General features: G+C 49.3%; 1 protein-coding gene across 9 annotated transcripts in view; it reads right to left on the bottom strand.

The window, feature by feature from the left end:
* ANKS1A (ankyrin repeat and sterile alpha motif domain containing 1A) overlaps positions 1-17,738 on the bottom strand; it is a 171,947-nt gene that overhangs the window by 49,104 nt on the left and 105,105 nt on the right. For all 9 annotated transcript variants that reach the window (XM_042237560.2, XM_042237561.2, XM_027958432.3 and 6 more), the window contains one exon: positions 13,762-14,348. In XM_042237560.2, the coding sequence (XP_042093494.1) occupies positions 13,762-14,348 (587 nt within the window). The remainder of the gene's footprint in view (positions 1-13,761; positions 14,349-17,738) is intronic.

The following is a 17,738-nucleotide window of genomic DNA, read 5'->3' as shown; positions in this document are numbered from 1 at the left end:
TTACAACCTTGGTTGCCGGGCTTCCCACAGAGCGGCTAATTCACCAGGTCTGGGGAGGAGCTAAGAATTTGCATTCTAGCAAGTTCCCAGGTGAAGCTGCTGCTGCTGCTCTATAATCATACTTTGAGACTCACTGCCTTAAAGTGCAATAAGGGAAACAGCAAACTGTAAGGTCAAACTTTTCAGCTGGCATCTGCAACATGAAAGACTGGTAGTCTCTTCCAAGAAAACAAATGGAATCTTCTAACAATCTAGATCAGACACTCAACCAAAATCAGATTTGGTATGCTGGTACCATTACCAAAAAGGGTAAAATTAACTCTGTTGCTCAAACAAGTCCCAGGAGATCTGGGTTTGCTCCTTTGTTCAACCAGTGGGAGTGCCCCTTCTGTGCCAAAGATGTTGCTAAGCAACAGAGGCTTGGGTACTGTCAAAGGTCTCGTGAGACACTGGATAGGTCGCATTCTCTACAGGCCAAAGTCTACTAACCTGTAAAGGAGATAACTCATATTTACGGAGTAAATATGACATTTTACGATGAATCAAAGTAGTATTATGGCTCAGAGCAAAAATATCCTGCCTGGCTGTGTGGGCAGCGTGATGAGAAATATGGATAAGATCCTAGCTGTTCCAACAGGGTGACTGTGAAAGAGCAGGTGACACCCTGGCAGCAGTCCTGGCCCTGCTCAGTCCAATCTGAGTCAATGAAGACCCCCAGTTAAAGGTGCTGCCAAGGTAGGTCAGTGCTGTGCCCAATACCAATCAAAGAATGTAAACGCACTCAGCATGAAATGCATGTTCATAACTGGCACTCCCCTGATATATTATGACATTTAATCACTCCAACTGCTCAAGAGAAAGCTGGAGCCACTCGCTAGAATTAAGGATGCTATGCTAACCTCCTCAATTGGGATTTTAAATGAGCCTCGTGCTAACAGCTTTCCTGCTCTGAATGCAAAGCAGGACACCGAGCAGAGAGGCGGGGCGGCCACCTGTGAAGGGCAGCCGCTGGTGACACCGCTCTGTGCCTCTGAGAGGCCTGGCTTCCAAATCATCTCCTGATGTGTCCCAGGCGAGGGACTGACCTTCCAGATTTCACAGGGAACCTGTAGGAAACATTCTTGTTTTATGCTCCTTTACAGATAGAAAAACTCATACCCAGAGATGACCACAATTTGCTAGAAACCACCAAGGAACCAACCGTAGAACTGAGGAGAGGAGTGAGGCTGTCCGATTTCTGCCCAAGGCAGGCTGGCAACATCCAATCAGCACGAGGCGAGGGACGAGGGAGAAAGGAACTCAGTTAAAACAAACACCAGCCCTAAGCCCCATATGACAAGGTGGCGTCAAGGTGACAGAGGTGGAAAAAGAATCTGGCCACGGCAGGATCAAGGCTGGGCACCATGGGCTGGGGCACACTTACCCCCACCAAGCCAACCCAGGAAAACACACAGTTCTTTTATAGACAAACAACTACCGTTTTCTTGGTCTCACATGAGGTGTAAACCAGAGCATATTTAGAAAGCTGTTTTTGTTGAACACATAAAACTTAAGTAAAAACACTAAAGTGCATCATTAAGACCAGCCCCTAGTCCCTACTTTCTGTCAGACCACTGCCCTGAAACTCTCCTCACACAAAATCCAGAAGCCAGACTCCCTTCAGAAAAGCTCCCTAAGACAAGGAGTGAGGTCCTTTAGCTGTGTGCCCGGCACTCAGAGCTGGCACCGAGTAAGTACCTGCTGGTACGGTGGACGGTGTCAGCCTGCCTGGACAGCCACTGACAGTGCGGCTGAGAGCAGGCTCCAGGGAGGCCAGCTAGCGCCTCTGCACCCGCTACTCATGGCGAGACGGTTCCTGAGCCAATGTCTGCCACCGACTCACAGGACAAAGAGCCCCACGGGCGTACAATCACCGTGTGAACTGGGCTGCTTCCTTGATCTGTTCTAGTACACCACCTTTAAGTGTCTGTATCTTTGTTTCATCTCATTACGCTGGGATTTTGGGGCAAGGCTGTGCTCAGCCTATTCAGTCCTGCAGATTTCACAGGTGTCAATCATATTCTTGGCTCCAGCTTCATTTCTTTGGACAGGGAACCCTCACCCTTGGAGAGCTGACTGCCTCTAACCAAGGTGGCTTTGGATTTATGGTGCTGTATTTCCTTTTGTAGCTCAAAATTGAGAAAATATAGACATAATTACCACACTACATAGAACTGAGCAAACAATGCAATGATCCTAGCCTGAATAATGCTAAGCATATGAAGGCTTGGAGATGTATTTCAATTAATACCAGTAGGAAGCATTTGTCTAAACTAAATTAAGGAAAGGGCACAGTGGCAAACTTGGTAGAGGTACACAAATGCTCCCCAAAGCAGCTCTTGAGTGGTATGATTACAGAAGATATTCAGGGACTCTCAAATGAAAATTCACTCTTCCCATTGTTGGAAATGTTACAGGGCAGGTGCACCTCATTTTCTACAAGCCAGGCTGAGATCCAGCAAATGCTGTTCTGTGGAATGGCTTGCGTGTGACCACCAGTGATGATGTCACATAAAGCTCTCAGTGACACAGGATGGAGCTCTTGTCCAGGAATGGGGCCTGAAGAGGCTGCAACATCCAGCCTGCTCGGGTCCATCCAGGCAGCTGAAACCCTTCTGAGACATGCATGCCTGCATCTCTACATGAGGACCAACAGACGAGTGCTTCACTGAGATCAGCCTCTGGTGCCATCCTCAAGGGTCCAGGAGATTTGACATTGAAATCTCTGCCAGCAGTGAAACAAACGCATCCATCACTGGGCTCTGGCCTTAGAAACTGGCAGTTCTCAAATGGCTGCCCAGGATGAAAACAGGCCAAACCTAACTGAACCTTCAGAAGAAATTCAGCCTAGGGAAACAGCATTACCTGAGCCGCAGCATGCCCAGACCTCTGCGTTAACCCAACAGGGGAAACTCATCAAGGACCTTCATTCTGGATCAGCGGCAATACTGTTGATTTTTTTTAATGGGCTTTGGAAAATTCCCTTTTCTGACAAATCAATTCTACCTGCACCACAGATGTCAGCGATGCTAACGCTTTCACTTTATCAGGTAAGTACCTGTGAAGCCTTTCAACACATGGACGCAGCTGAGGATTTCTCTGGTTCTGCATTCACTCCGCTGCAAGTTCTTCTGGACACCTACAGGGATGGATGGAGCTACCTGGGCAGGAGCTGATATTTTCACTGAAATGGACCTGAAACATACCATACTTGGTTTGGTTATTTTCTCCTCTCTATCTAATTGAAAAGATTAGGGGCCAAGAACTGGCCAAACCTATTTCTAGTCTTTACTTCAATATATGATGTGCTAAGTCAATTCAGTCATGTCCGACTCTGCAACCCTATGGACTATAACCTTTCAGGTTCCTCTGTCCGTGGGATTCTCCAGGCAAGAATACTGGAGTGGGCTGCCATTAAAGCAGAAAGAGTTATAACGCCTACTGTGACATTTGCAAGGGGGGATTTTTATTTTCAAATCCTTTATGACTGTTAACTATTTTATGTATGGGGAAAGGGGCAAGCAGTAAATGGAGTTAGCTTAAAACCGATATCAGCATTTAAATATAAAATTTAATGCTCCCTCTCCAAACTAGAATGTTTTCATAAAGCATTTTTGGCTTAAAAAAAATGGAGGGAGGGGAGTTAATCTATCAAATTAAGTGAGAAATCCATAAAACACTGGCAATAAACCTCTTCTGAAATCCATAAATTTCTATGCTCCCATCTATGAAGCAAATTATTCTGCATATTCTCTAGAATCCCTTGTTGTGATATAAAAGAGCTATTACTTATTACTAGAGAATGAGTAAGAAAATAAAATTCAAGATTGAAGGGTGAAAAAAAAAAGATAGAAGGGTGAGCTGGAGAAGGACTTAATTATTCTATCTCCCTCAGGAACAAAAAGAAAGCTCTCTCTGCTCAAGCCTGGAAAGGTCCTCAGCCATCCAAACGTTGAGTCCTTAGACTCAGGACCTCTGACATCTTTCCAAGGTCCTTGACCACTGACACATTTCTAAGTGTCCCTTTTGTAAAATGAACTGTGATTACTATCCTTGAAACGTCTCTAATCTGGTTAGGGAAACAGACCATGCACAAAAAGACAAGATCAGCAATGACCAGTGTGGCAGATCAGTGCCTGAGGAAAGAGTGTCCAGTGAGAGGCCTCTGCACTCCCGGGCTGTGGGGGGGCAGGTTCTGGGACCAACAGAGGCTTGCCCTCCTCTCCTTGACTGGGGTCCTGTCCTCACTGATCTAAACTGAGCCCCGTTCCCCACCTTCCACCTCTCACAGTACTTCCAAGAGCACTTATCTTTGTTTGTACTTGTTTAATATAATCTCTTCCTTTTGACTGTAATCTCTCAAAAGCTGGGTCTATCTATTTTGTTTACTATTTCACTTCTCTACTATGCCCAGGGCCTAGAACAATGAGCACACAGCAGGCTCTCAATAACTGTGAATGAATGAACAAGCTTTTGGAATTTCAACAAGAAACGGAGAACAGCATTCCAACAGGGACAAAGTGTAGAGGAAAACAGTGGGTAAAGGAATTGATGGGAACCAGAAAAATGGAGTGCAAGATGAGACAGAAAGCCATGTGCAGAAGCTGGAATTGGGTTATTCTCTGCAGAACCATGAATCCAGGCTGAGAAATTTCAACTTTGTGCTATAGCAATAGGGCACCGGGGAGGTTCTTAGTCAGGGGAGATGATACAAAATATTTAGGACCATGTCAAGGCAGTGACAAGTAACATGGACTAGAGGAGAAGCCCAGGGCAAAGCAGAACACTGAGGTGGCGGCTGTTGAGCTGACATCAGGAAGGTGGGGATGGAGAGGAAGGAGGAGATTCTGAGAGAAAACCTTGGTGACTGACACAGGGTGGGGAGGGGAGGAAGCACTCGGAGTCAAGGGCACATGAGGGGTTGAGACAGCCTTTACAGAGCCGGGCATGGGGCAATTCACACCACACAGGCTTCCCCAAACCTCATACATCCTGTTGCTTAAAAAAAAAAAAAGAACTGCTACAAAATCATCTCTACCTCTAAATAAGGCCACAGTGAGAGGCCTACAGACGCTACACACTGCCTGAGAAGGCCTCAGGGGCCAGGCAGCCCCTCGCCTGTCAGGAGGAGAGCAGGTACAGTCACACCTCCATGCCAGGGGAAAGACCTACACTGATTTTGCCAAAAAGCACAACGGGGGAGAGGCTGAACTCTGCCTCAGGTGGGGAGCGCGGGCAGAAGCTTCACAAGGCAACCCGGAGCCGTCAGTCACCTCACAGAGCAGCTCTCTGTATGGCCTCCTAAGGCGGAAGAAGGGGCTCTCACACACACAGCCCTGGATTTGGGTTCACTGACAACGGGTTCCTGTGATTTTTCAGGAGGGTAGGTTCATCAGACTCCTTGATGAGGTGTTACCGGGTGGTATGTGACAAGTAAAACTCCATCAGAATATATAAGGCAGTCTGTGGTGATGTCCTACGACTCTGAGAGGACCTGAGACCTAAACGCAGCCAGAGAAGAGCTGGGGCGGAAGCGGTGTGAGAACCACCACCCGAGCTGAGGGAGAAGGGGCTGGATTTCCTGGCAAGGAAATGAGAAGGTCTGAGGGTGGGAGGACAGAATCTCAGTGTCAAATATCTGCAGAACTGCTAGGCAGGACAGTGTGCGCGATCCAGAACTGATGCGGTGGAACTCACAGACCCTAACCGGGGTCTTTCCTTTATATACCTAGACCAAAAAAAAAAAAATTCTTTTTCTGGAGTTAGGGAGAAAAGTAAAATAGGGCTGCAATAAACTGGGGTTAAATAAGAACTGAAAAGTAACTGCTAATTAATACTAAAATGAAAATTCAACTCACCTATATGCTATTAATAACTACAATCTCATTAAGATTTAGAAGCTCCAACTGGTCTCCCTCATTTAACAACACCAACATCTTAGGCAAGTCATTTCAGCTTGCAAACTTTAGTTTCCTCATTTGGAAAACTCAATCCAATAGTGGACAAGATCAAATAGTTGCTATAAAAATCACTAGGATGCTTGGTCTTGGCAGCCATTTTTTGGATTTGACACCAAAAGCAAAAGGCAACAGAAGCGAAAATAAGCAAGTAGGACTGCATCAAATTAAAAAGCATCTGCACAAGCAAAGGAAATCAGTAACAAAATGAAAAGATAACCAATGGAATGGGAGAAAACATTTGTAAACCACGTATCCAAATAAGGAGTTAATATCCAAAACATACAAGGAATTCAACTCAGTAGTAAATATATATATGTATATAATAATTTTTAAATGGGCAAAGGACCTAAATAGACATTTTTCTAAATTAGGCAATCAGGGCTTCCCTGGTGGTCCAGTGGTTTAGAATCCACCTTGCAATGCAGGGAATACCAGTTCAATCCCTGGTCCAAGATTCCACATGCCATGGGGCAGCTAAGCCCGAGCGCCACAAGTACTGAACCTAAGTGCCACAACTACTGAAGCCTGCATGCCTAGAGTCTGGGCTGCACAACAAGAGAAGCTATTGCAATGAGAAAACCACACACTGCAACGAGAGAGTAGGCCCTGCCCACCGCAACTAGAAAAAGCCCGTGTGCAACAACAAAGACCCAGCAAGGCCAAAAATGAATAAAGAAGACAAACAAGTGGCCAACAGGTACATGAAAAGATGCTCTACATCATTAAGCAACTTGGAAATGCAAATCAAAGCCATAATGCGCTGTCACCTCACACCTGTCAGAATGGCTGTTCTCTCCGGTCCTACGAGCCAGCACAGAGCTATTCGCCCAGCAGCAGACCCCAGGATGGCATGCCCAAACGCACAGCAGACACAAGGCACCGCCCTGGTTTTCTTTGGAGGGTCTGTTGAAAATAGCTCCGAAGCAGAAAGGAACTAGAACATTTATACAAACCACACCACTTCCACTGAGTTTACAATGGCTTCCTGGTTGTTTAAATCAGGGCAGGCAAGGACAGACTGTCAGACAAATTGTCATTTGCAGGCTCCTAGTGAACTCAGGCAGTTTCCACCTGTCCAGAGAGATAAACAGGCCGCTCTGAGTTATGGACAGGTGGGCCCTGTGGCGCAAAGACTGGCTCATCCGAGCTCCTGAGCAGGACAGAGCAGAATGCCTGGGGTAGAGTCCTCAGCATCGTGGCCCTGCCCAGGCCACAAGCGCTCCTGTTTCCCACTGGCTACTCCCCTGGGGGCACCAAAATGGGACATCGCTGGGGAAGAAAGCAGGACAAAGGAAAGTAAAGGAGCCCCAGGCGGGTCGGGCAGTGTTCCATGAAAACACAGAGCAGAGACAGGATCACATCTCTGAGGGCGAGAGCACAACAGTGGCATCCAGAAAAGAGCTCTGTGTCATTGCTGAAGGTCACAGATTTCAAAGGAAGTCCACGTGCAGTCCACACTGTTTTCCCAGAGTCTATATAAATAAAAAGCCTATTCCACGAGTAGTAAGATGCTCTGCAGAATATAAAAATATTTAACAAAAAATAGAAAACCCCGGGCGGAGAAGGGTGAGAATGAAAGGCTGTTAGCAAAGCCTCTCCTTGATTCTACCAGTAAAAATAAGAACGAAGAGGAAAAGAAAAAAGAGGAAGAAAGTAAAAAGACAGGAAAGAGCACAGATGAAAATGAGAGAAAGAGCAAAGGGGTGAAAAAAAAAAGAGAGAGAAAAATCAAGAAGCGGAATTTCCCTGGTGGTCCAGTGGCTAGGAATCTACCTGCCAATGCAGGGGACACGGGTTTGCTCCCTCGCTGGGAAACTAAGATCCCACGTGTTGCGGTGTCACTAAGCCCTTGAGCCACAACTACCGAGCCCTCACCCCAGAGTCCGTGCTCAGCCATGAGAGAGAAGCCACCAGAGTCACTGCAAGTAGAGAGCAGCCCCTGCTCACCGTAACTTAAGAACACCCACTCACAGCAACTAAGACCCAGGGAAGCCAGAAGTAAGTAAGTAAGTAAAAGAAAATAAAGGGCAGAATAAGTAAAAAGATAGGAAAAACAGCAACGAGGAAACCCGGAGATGCAGGCAGGGGTGGTCACACTGATCTTCTCATCACTGGCCTACTGCAGAGCCAGGACCAGCTCTGGCTTATTCACAATGCACCAGGCCACAGAGATGCCCATATTTACATATATATTTAATCTAGACTAAGAAAGTCACGTGGATTTGTCAGACAAAAAGGTCAAAACTGTTTACACAGGACTCTATACCCTGTAGCTCAGATGGTAAAGAATCTGCCCGCAATGCAGGAGACCTAGGTTCGATCCCTGGGTTGGAAAGATCCTCTGGAGAAGGGAATGGCAATCCACTCCAGTATTCTTGCCTGGAGAATCCCCATGGACAGAGGAGCCTGGTGGGCCACAGTCCATGGGGTCACAAAGAGTCAGACACAACTGAGCGACTAACACTAATACTACTATTCAATAAATGAGCTTATTTTTAAAATAGGAAAACAAAAACACCCTCCATCCTACCAGACCACTTAAAACCAAAGGTGAATGTTGAGGTTCTAGGATAAAAGTTGTGTCTCCTGAATAAACCTAGAAGCAACGTAAATAGTCACTCCAGGCTCCAATCTGTCCCCAGAGGTAGGAGGGTCACATTCTTGTTTCGAGTGGGAGGGCTGTGCTCAGCAGAAAGGGCTTGTTTACATAATAAAGAACAATACACACTGCAGAACAGTGGTGTGGGAAGTTCAGCCATGGTCAGTGGAAACTCAAGCCCAAATCTCTGGGTTTAAGATCTAAGGTATTTTCTTGCACACCTGACCCTCAAGGGTTAAAAGCAAGCACAGCCTCGGTGGAGTTGAACCAATCAGCATTTCTCTCGATGACATCATGCCTCCAACTGGAGAGCCTGCTGGAGAAGCATCTAGGACCTGGCCTGGGAGGGTGCCCTCCTGGCTGCTGCCCCTTCACTCCATGTGGAGGGACTCAAGGTCCCTGCAGCTACCATTTCGGTCAAAACCAGGACACTCCCCAAACCCGTGGCCAGAGATTACTCTGTTTGCACAAAATGTATGCAAAGCATGTCCCTGTTCTTCACCCATCTCTCACTAGTTTAATGTTGATGAAAGCTGATTATGAAACACAGATTCATCACTAAAGCCTTTAGCTAAGTTCTAAATGACTCAAATGTTTATGCTAAGTAGACAAGCGGCCTTCTGTGGCTTTTCCTTTCCAGAGCTTCAATCCCATTCAAAGGCAGGTATGAGTGAGACCTATCTGATCCCTTAGGACTTTTTATCTGACCAAACTACTATCTGACCAGACACCAATTGCTACTGCCATGTGTGTGTGTGTGTGTGTGTGTGTCTGTGTGTGTGTGTATGTCTGTGTGTGTGTGCGCGCGCGTGCCTATGGGCACAGTGTGCAGTGCAGCGACACAGGATTAAAACACATCTAGGGAACCGAGATGCTGTCGACACTGCCAACCGTGTGGAAGGAGAACAGGTTTCTTCCCTAGAGCTGGAAGCGGGAAATGCTTCCAGTTAAATGATGAATCTCTCCTGCTTCCCAGCACCCTGAACATCCACGCCTTCTGGTTCATCTGCAAATGAAGATTAATTTACAATTTACATGCAAGAGCCCTGCTGACTGCTCCCGCACACAGCCGTCTATGGTTGTTTAGACTTGACAGACACCGTGCTAGAAACGCTCATATCACTCATGGTCCCTGCAAGAACAAGAAGGCACATTCCAACTGGGGAACTGAAGGAGCTAAATAAAGGGATTACTGGTACAGGTTTGTGTTGGGGACAGAGAGAGGAACAAGGGTGGAGCCCCAGACCTAGAGGGTCTGGGGGAGGAATGTCACAGGGCTGGGGGGCTTCAGTCGAGCAACCCAGCCAATCCAAGATTTCCTTGGCCGAGTGATGCAGTTCACAAGGGTGGGCCTCCGGCGGCACACAGGCAGGTAGGGAGGGTGGGGAACACACTGAAGGGCAGACGGAAGATGCCACGCACCACGTCTAACAACCAGAGAACAGCTAGAAGAACGAACTAACTAACCTGATGATATAAGCAGAGACAGGATACTGTGCTTTTCAGAATGAGGACCTGAATCCGATCTTACTGACACGGTCCCAGCAAGCCATCCCCGATACGAAGCAATTAGGTAGGAAAAGCAAATTATAAACCAGCAAATGTACTAAGATCTCAAATTTAGATATATATCAAACATTAACAGAGACTGACTATGTAGAGAGCGGAAGGTGATTTTCCCACTCCCTATCTATATATTTTACAGTTTATTTATCTTCAGCCTCTCAGTTTACCTTCTATGATGCCGCAAGGGATCATTAAGACAAAGAAGGTGCTGATTTGACTGGAGAACACAGCAAGTGTCTACTGAAGCTGGGATTTAGAGCGCCTCTTAGCCTGAGCACTCTTCAAAGCAAACTCTCATTAGTAAACACAACAGAAAATAGGGAGAATACAAGCATCACTAGTGTCCACTGTCTCAGAGGTTGCCCTTAACCAGGCTAACTTCCAGAATCCTCGGTCCAGGGCGATCGATAGGGCCCACAGTAACACCTGAGAGGAACAGGCTGCATGTGAAAACAGGGGCCGTCCACTGTGCACATGCCCAGTGGACACTACTCCCACACCCAGCCGATCACGCGGCCACACAGGCCCGGACGCAGAAGCGACACCAGAACAATAAAGGGGAGAGGCTGCGGATTGCTCTCTACCCTCTACTCCCAGGGAATCAGGCAGAAAAGCTCGCTAATTTCTCAAAGGACAGTGTGGGGCACCTGCCCTGCTCTCCCAGGCGGGGCGGGCTCTTCTGTCTTGGGTAGGGCAGAGTCAGGCAGGAGGCTGAAGCACTTGAACTTCCTAGTCTCCACTGACCCTTCCTCCAAAGCTCTGCCTTTCTCAAGTTCTGAAGATGCTCCAGGCCCCAGTTCTCTCCCTCCAAAGCTGCAGGCACAATAATAGTATTAATATCTACCATTCACGCAACACTTTATGCCTACTGCGAACTGTGCTGAGTTCTGAAACGTATCTAATTGGTAAAAACACCTCTGAAACACAGATTTGACCGCCTCTGTTTCACAAATGAGGGTAACCACTCCGAGGCTTCCTGGAGCCTCCCACATGGAGGTGAAGTTCATGGAGCCAGGTCTACTGACTCCGGAGCGGGGCCCCTGAGCTGCCCTGTGCTGCCTTCCAGGATCAGCCCGGCCGACCCACAGGCAACCCTGTCTGTGCTGGGGTCGCAGCACCCTGCCCCAGAACCTCCCTCTTCCTCCTGGTCCCCTTGGTGAAGAGCTGAGCTGGGCCCAAGCTCCTTCAGGGCAGCCTTCCCGACCCCTTAGAGCTAATGACAACAAAGAAAATAAAACTGTCAAGCACAGGATACAGGAAAGCAGCCTTCAGGCAGGGGTCAGGGTGGGTGGCGAGCAACCATTACTTAATGCCCTGCTCTAGGGAAGTCTGCCAAGCCCTGCATTTAGGGCCAAACAGGGTGGGAAACTCTCTTCAAGTTTCTCTTTAGATAGAGCTATCCCCCCAAACCAAGTATAATATGGCTCAAAACAATACTGAAGGGTTAAACATAAAGCACTCTGTTAATGTTTACTATGCAAGCACAGCTTCATCTTCTGAATGCTTTCCAACAAGACCTCAATTGCCTTTAGTTTTTTCAGACTTAAAATGTAACAGTCCTTCTGGTGGTTAGCCTCACCACAGCCTGGCCCAGGAGTCCCTGGGTTCCCTGTATCCACTAGCAATCTCTACCCACCAAGACAGTATCAGCGTATGCACCTCCTTTCATTAGGATGTAAGGAGACCCAACAGGCAACTTCAAGTAAGCCTGGCTGTGCCTCGGTGATTGTATGTTTCTCTTCCAGGAGGAAATGGTGGAGCCCGTAACACTGCCTGGCAGTGCGGCACACCAACAGGGCCTGGACAGTCTGTGAAGAATCGTCCAGCACTGCTGACCGCTTGGGATGGAGGATGTACTCAGGGTGAGACATAAAGAGGGGGTGATTCACCGGGCTGGTCCAGCAGCCCGTGTGAAGAACTCTGAGACACTGCCGTGGCAGCCCATCACTCCCTCACCTCTCAGCCTCACGGCAGAGCCCTCTCACTCCCTGGTCCCAGCCTCACCTTCTGCCCTTCCTTCTTCCTCTCCCTACAGACTCTGCACGCTACAGGAGCCACGTGACCGAAGCTCCCCCAGACGCTCGCGCTCGCTCACCTGCTCTCTCTGCCTCCATGTCCTTTCTCCATCCCATGGCTCCAATCTGGTTCTAACCAGAACACCTGGCTCTTGAATTCCATGTCCAGCCCCACTTCTCTGTGATCTTTCCTGAAGCCCTCTGTCCGCCCTCTCATACGCCTCATCTCTGCCCACCCCACTGCCACTGATGTTTTTCTCTGTTATTTCTCCTGCCGCTTCAGAGAATACTGCCTCTTACTCTTAAGCTGCCTTATCCTATACTGGACTGTAAGTTAGAAAAACTCTGTTTTGAAAACAAAGGTAGAGCACATGTCCCTACAAACCTCTGCTCTCCCGTGTGCCATCTCGGGCACAGGTGCTCTCGGATACCAGCTCCCTTTTCTTAAGTGGCCTGGCATCAGGCACAGGCTCACCACCAAATCCTGGTTTGCTAAACAGTGAAGATATTCTCTGGCACAGGATCTTCCTGTCCCTGACTAAACAGAGTCCTAAACCTCATCTTATCTGGAGATGAGTGCTGGAGGAATTGGCCCCGCCCTGTTCCCATACTGGGAATGGGATTAGCTTTGGTTTACATAACTTTTACAGCTGCAACCCGGATGGGCTGGGTAGGGCATTTAGTCTACAGAATGTTCAAATGGACATGCCAGCTGCAGTGGTCCCCTCCTCTTCGAGAGCTAAATTCATCTTGTGAAAATGTTCCGGGGAGACAGATCCAGTCCGCTTCAAAGTCAGCTTCCTCTCAGCTAGAAGCCTGAGAGGGTAGTACTTGAACATTCCCTGCATGTTTACCAAGCTTTGAGAAACACATTCTTCTGCCCAGGAAGACATGTCACAGGTCATTGCAAAATACTTGGGCACATATTTCTATTCTGTAACAATGGCTCTGAAAGGAACCTGGGCCTCAGATTCCAAATGTGTTCTCCTCACAAATCACTCTGTTTCCTGAACCACCTAGCCCTCTGCCCCACCAACCCAGGAATGTGGGATGGGCAGAAGGTTCTGCCGGGAGAGCATGTGGTCTTCCTGGGAAAAACAGGAGAATCACACGCGGTGGGAAACAGAAAATCCCCCTCTGGTCCCCTTTCAGCAGCTTCTCCCAACGCCCCATCCCCCTAGCCCTGCATCTCCCCTCTTCCTCCTGAAGGCTCACAGGAAGTCCTCTACTTCTTCTGCAGCATCTTCAGGGTGAGCCTGGCTCCCTCAGTTAGGCCGATGGGATCCAAATATTTCCAAACACCATGTCACTTCTAGGAACTGCTTCTTCCTCAGTCCTGCTCTGCTGGGCCTCCGCCCTGCAGATTAACCGTAAGTGGACTGGTCCTCTGCCACGCAGGCACGAAGACCCTTGTCCTGGCTCCAGGGCACCTGCCCCCTCCCAGCTGTCGGAAACACTCTGGTGGAAGTGTGAAGGAAGCCGGCAGCCGCAGCCCATATGCTGGTCCTGGGCATCGGCACCCGGGTGAGCACGGAGGCTTGGCCAGCCTGGCACTCTTCCCCAAGACAACACACAGCCTTACCTCGTCCCACTCGGAGGCGAAGGAGGGCGACTTCTCCAGCCTCTTCTTCCCAATGCTGCAGTTGGACAGGGACTCACTCCGGCTCCCCATCGTGGCGTCCTCCGTGGGGGAGCAGGTCAGGAGATCAGAGTCAGACTTGGACAAGCTGCGGCTGAGTTTGAGCTCAGCCTTGGGTCTGCTGGTGGGAGGGGCTCGGCTCCTGGCCCCGCTCAGGTCACCTTCCTCCTCAGCGCCCCCAGGGCGTGGAAAGGCTGTGCGCATCACAGTTTTGGGGTGCGTCTGGCTGTGGGCGGGGGGCAGGCTTGCTGGGTGGCCCACTCTCCTACTCTGGTCCAGCACGCGGGGCAGGGAGGCTCCGGACGCACGCCTGCCTGTCTGCTCCAGCTGCATCTCCTCGGGGCAGGCACCCTGCGCGGGGGACCCTTCTCGATGGTTCTGGCCAGGGGCAGGGAGCAGCTGGAGAGGGTCCTGCCCCGCCTCACACACTGGGGAGGAGCCGTGGAGGAGACCTGAGAACTGCTCCGGGACCTGCCCGTCCTGCCCCTCCGCAGAGTCCTGGCTTCGGCCACCACTGCTCCGCCTGTGGTCTTGGAGTGGACGGAGACACAGAGAAATAACAAAATTAAACGCGGCAAAAACCAACAAAGTTCCAATGCAGCGAGCACACGGCTGAGCAGAGGAATTCAGAAGCAGGGGAAAAGGGAGAGAAGCTGGATGGCTGGGGAGCAGGCAGAGGGAGAGAAGAGGAGAGAGGAAGTCAGCAAACACAGTTTCGTATTGTTCTTAATGTCCAATTTGTACCCAAAGTCAGAGCATTTATGAAATTCCAAACACTGGCCTGATTAATGCTATCTGGCAGCCTTCCTTGTTGTTAGATTTCTGTTAACATTAACGACCAGACCTTGCTATATAAGGCGACAGGAGGTGCTAACTATATCCTACAGAAAGGACACAAGTGAGGAGAGAAGGAGTGAACTCGGAATAAAAGTGAGAGGGAGGGAGAGAGAGTGCGCCAGCAAGCAAGCACGAGCAAGCGAGACTCACTCCTGGAACATCTGATACATTTCCATAAAGGCCAAAGTGTTATTTAGAGCCACCCGCCCTCCCTTCCTCTGGCAAGCAGCAACAGTTTGGGGGCGGGGGGAGGGGGGGGGGGGGGGGGGGGGGGGGGGTGATGGAAGTCATGATCCACAACCTGCGACTTCTGGAATTCCTTAACCGAAAGTGCACAACAAACTAGCAGAGAAATAACTGCTTCCTTCCTCAGATTCGGGTTGGGGGGGGGGTGGGGGGCGGCGATCCAGAGTTCCACGCCTCATCCTTCCTTCCTCAGGGAACACAGATTTTTTTTTTTTTTTTGAGAATGTGCACATCTCACTCTTTGCAAAGCCTCCCAGCTGCTCCTATTTGTTTAAGTTTAACCTTAGCTGGTCCACTGAAATCAAAAGGGTCTGATTTGTCAGTGCCGAGACGTGTGCCGTGCTCCTGAGACGGCCCTAACATCCCGGAAACCCGACACTACCAGCTCGCGAGGCCAGCCACTACTGTATGCTTCCCTGAGGGACCAAATACCTCTGCCCTGAGGTAGCATAAATAATTGACCAAATCAGAGTCCAACAACAGTATCGTGCCAGGGCACCGAACAGGTTCTCCCTGCACGAACTCAGACCTACTAGCGATTTTAACCCACATCGGCAGGGCAGATGACAACCCTGTGCTGAGCACTAGTTCACACTCCACGGCTAATGTCCAACCTGACTTTCTCGGTAAGTGGAAATGTACGGTACCGACACCAAATGATTCTCTAGTCTGTACAAAGCTCTCCAAACTGTTCATGAGATCAGAGGTTCTTGGAACCCAAAGGGTCAAGCTCAACTATTTTTACAGATGAGAAATCTAAGGCCCTTAGCCTCCGGTGGTTGGTCTGGAGAGGTGGGGGGGACCCAAGCGTCGGCACACCTGGCTCTGGTCCTGCTATCTGCTCTCTCGTTGTGTGGCCTTGGCAGCGATCTCATCTTGCTGGGCTTCAAGATCTAAAATAAGCAGGTTGCCTGCATGGTCCTTAAAAATCCCTTTTATGTGCTGATAGTGATGAGAAGGCACGTCTTCACCACACTGCGACGGCACACTTTCCCTCGGGGTTGGCAGAGCCCCACTGGAGGCCTCTCTCAGGCCTGCCTGCACAGCACACCCTCCTTCATCAGCAGGCCTGCAGTCCCAAGGCTGTCAGGTGAGGAGGGCCGCACTGCCCACACACAACCCTGCACTGCCCAAGCCCGACGCCAGGGTCCCACAGTGCTAGGCCCACATTTCAGGAAGGACCCCGATAACCAGCTCTCCAAACGTTGAGCCTGTCACCCTGAGGTCTGAGCAGGGATATGGCTCCATGCACCCCACCCCACCCGAAGGACAGTTTGGTCTCTACAGCTGGCTCGGCTTTTGGCAGGTCTGCAGAGGCCGTGGAGGGGCGGCCAAGGAACTCCAGTCCGCAGATCTGATGACTCACCCACAGGAGCCCAGAAGCATGAACTCTGGCCTGTCCTTCCTCTACTCTTGACTGCTTTGAGAATTTCACACCCCAAACCCCAAACGTCAAGTCCAGAGCACTGAATAAGCCCTGAACAGCCTGGATCGTATCTCCAGGGAAGAAGTCCTGCGTACATGGAGTTCTGCATGGCTTCATTCAGGCCTCAGGAAGCCCTGACTTTTGGGGTATGAACACCACGTGAGTCAACTGCCAGTGTGCATGAAGCTGTCCATGAGGCTGACTGTGGGGCCACATAAGCATCTAATGGTGATTCGGGCCAATGGGAATTCCTAGGGAAGTGGGAGTCAACCAGAGTGGAAAACTGGCCATCTCCAGGACCATATCCTAATGGCCAGTTTCCTCTAGGTTCTGGCCCAGGGGCAGTGTCCCCCTGACCGCATCTGAATGTGAAAGAGGGCACTGGTAACAGGCTTCTCTTCCTTGGCACCAGCTTCCAGCTCCTTACTTAACAACTTTTTTGAGGAGATGGGAGTCCAACAACAAAAGAAAAACACCAGTCCAGAACTGGGAACCAGCCAGGCTCACACTGCCTGGGTGGACCTTGGAACCCAGGCCATACAGCATGTTCTGACTGCTGCTGGCATCGCTAACAATGAAGGCCCTGTCCAAAAGCCATGCACTCATGCCGGCTATCAATGCAGAAAGAGAGACACATGCCAAGAGCTCCATAACAGACAGACGCTGGAGGAAGGAAGTGGGCGGAAAAAGGAATGGAACCTTATGGCAGGAGGAAATATGCGAAGAGTAGGAATTTCTGAGGGTCATAATCCCATTAGAGAAACCACAGTCCACCAGAGTAGAGGAAATCAGGGGAAGGGATTCTTATGTGACACGACTCACCCAGGAATTTCCAAGAAAAGACACCTTGACATTTGAACAGCTGGTCAAGATCTAAGAACCTGAGGATCTCAACAAGCTGGCGCTCTCTTTCCCATAAAATACTATATCCAAGGCTAAGCTAGATTTCCTGGCAAAACAATGAGTGGGAAAAGACCTACTCGATGGTCCTTTCCTTCAGTAAAGTCAGGATAATATTAGGTCTCTTAGGAACAAGGTGTTAACAATATAATACACCAATCAAAAACCAGATCTCCCCCAAGCCCCAACACCAAAAGCCAGCTCTTAAGCAAATTACTGAACTTCTTTGTGTCTGGCAATCTCATCTATAATTCTGGGATCTTAATAGTACTTATTTCATAGGATTGTTATGGGAATTTTATGTGTGAAGCATTTAGACAATGCCTGGCACATGCCAGCTCCAAACAGATGTTAACACCTGTTCTTCATATTTTGTTCACAGATGAGACCTACTACTACTTCTCTGTTCCTCACAGGTTGTCACAAGGATTGTCAACAACACTGCACATGCCCAGTACAAACATCATCCTTATAAGTCTCGACACAGGAGGAGGTGACCAAAGGTAAGACA

Source organism: Ovis aries, chromosome 20 (genome assembly GCF_016772045.2).
Source record: "Ovis aries strain OAR_USU_Benz2616 breed Rambouillet chromosome 20, ARS-UI_Ramb_v3.0, whole genome shotgun sequence".
Taxonomy (NCBI): Eukaryota; Metazoa; Chordata; class Mammalia; order Artiodactyla; family Bovidae; genus Ovis; species Ovis aries.
Note: the sequence above shows the minus strand (reverse complement) of the source record. Positions and strands in the feature narration are given on the sequence as shown.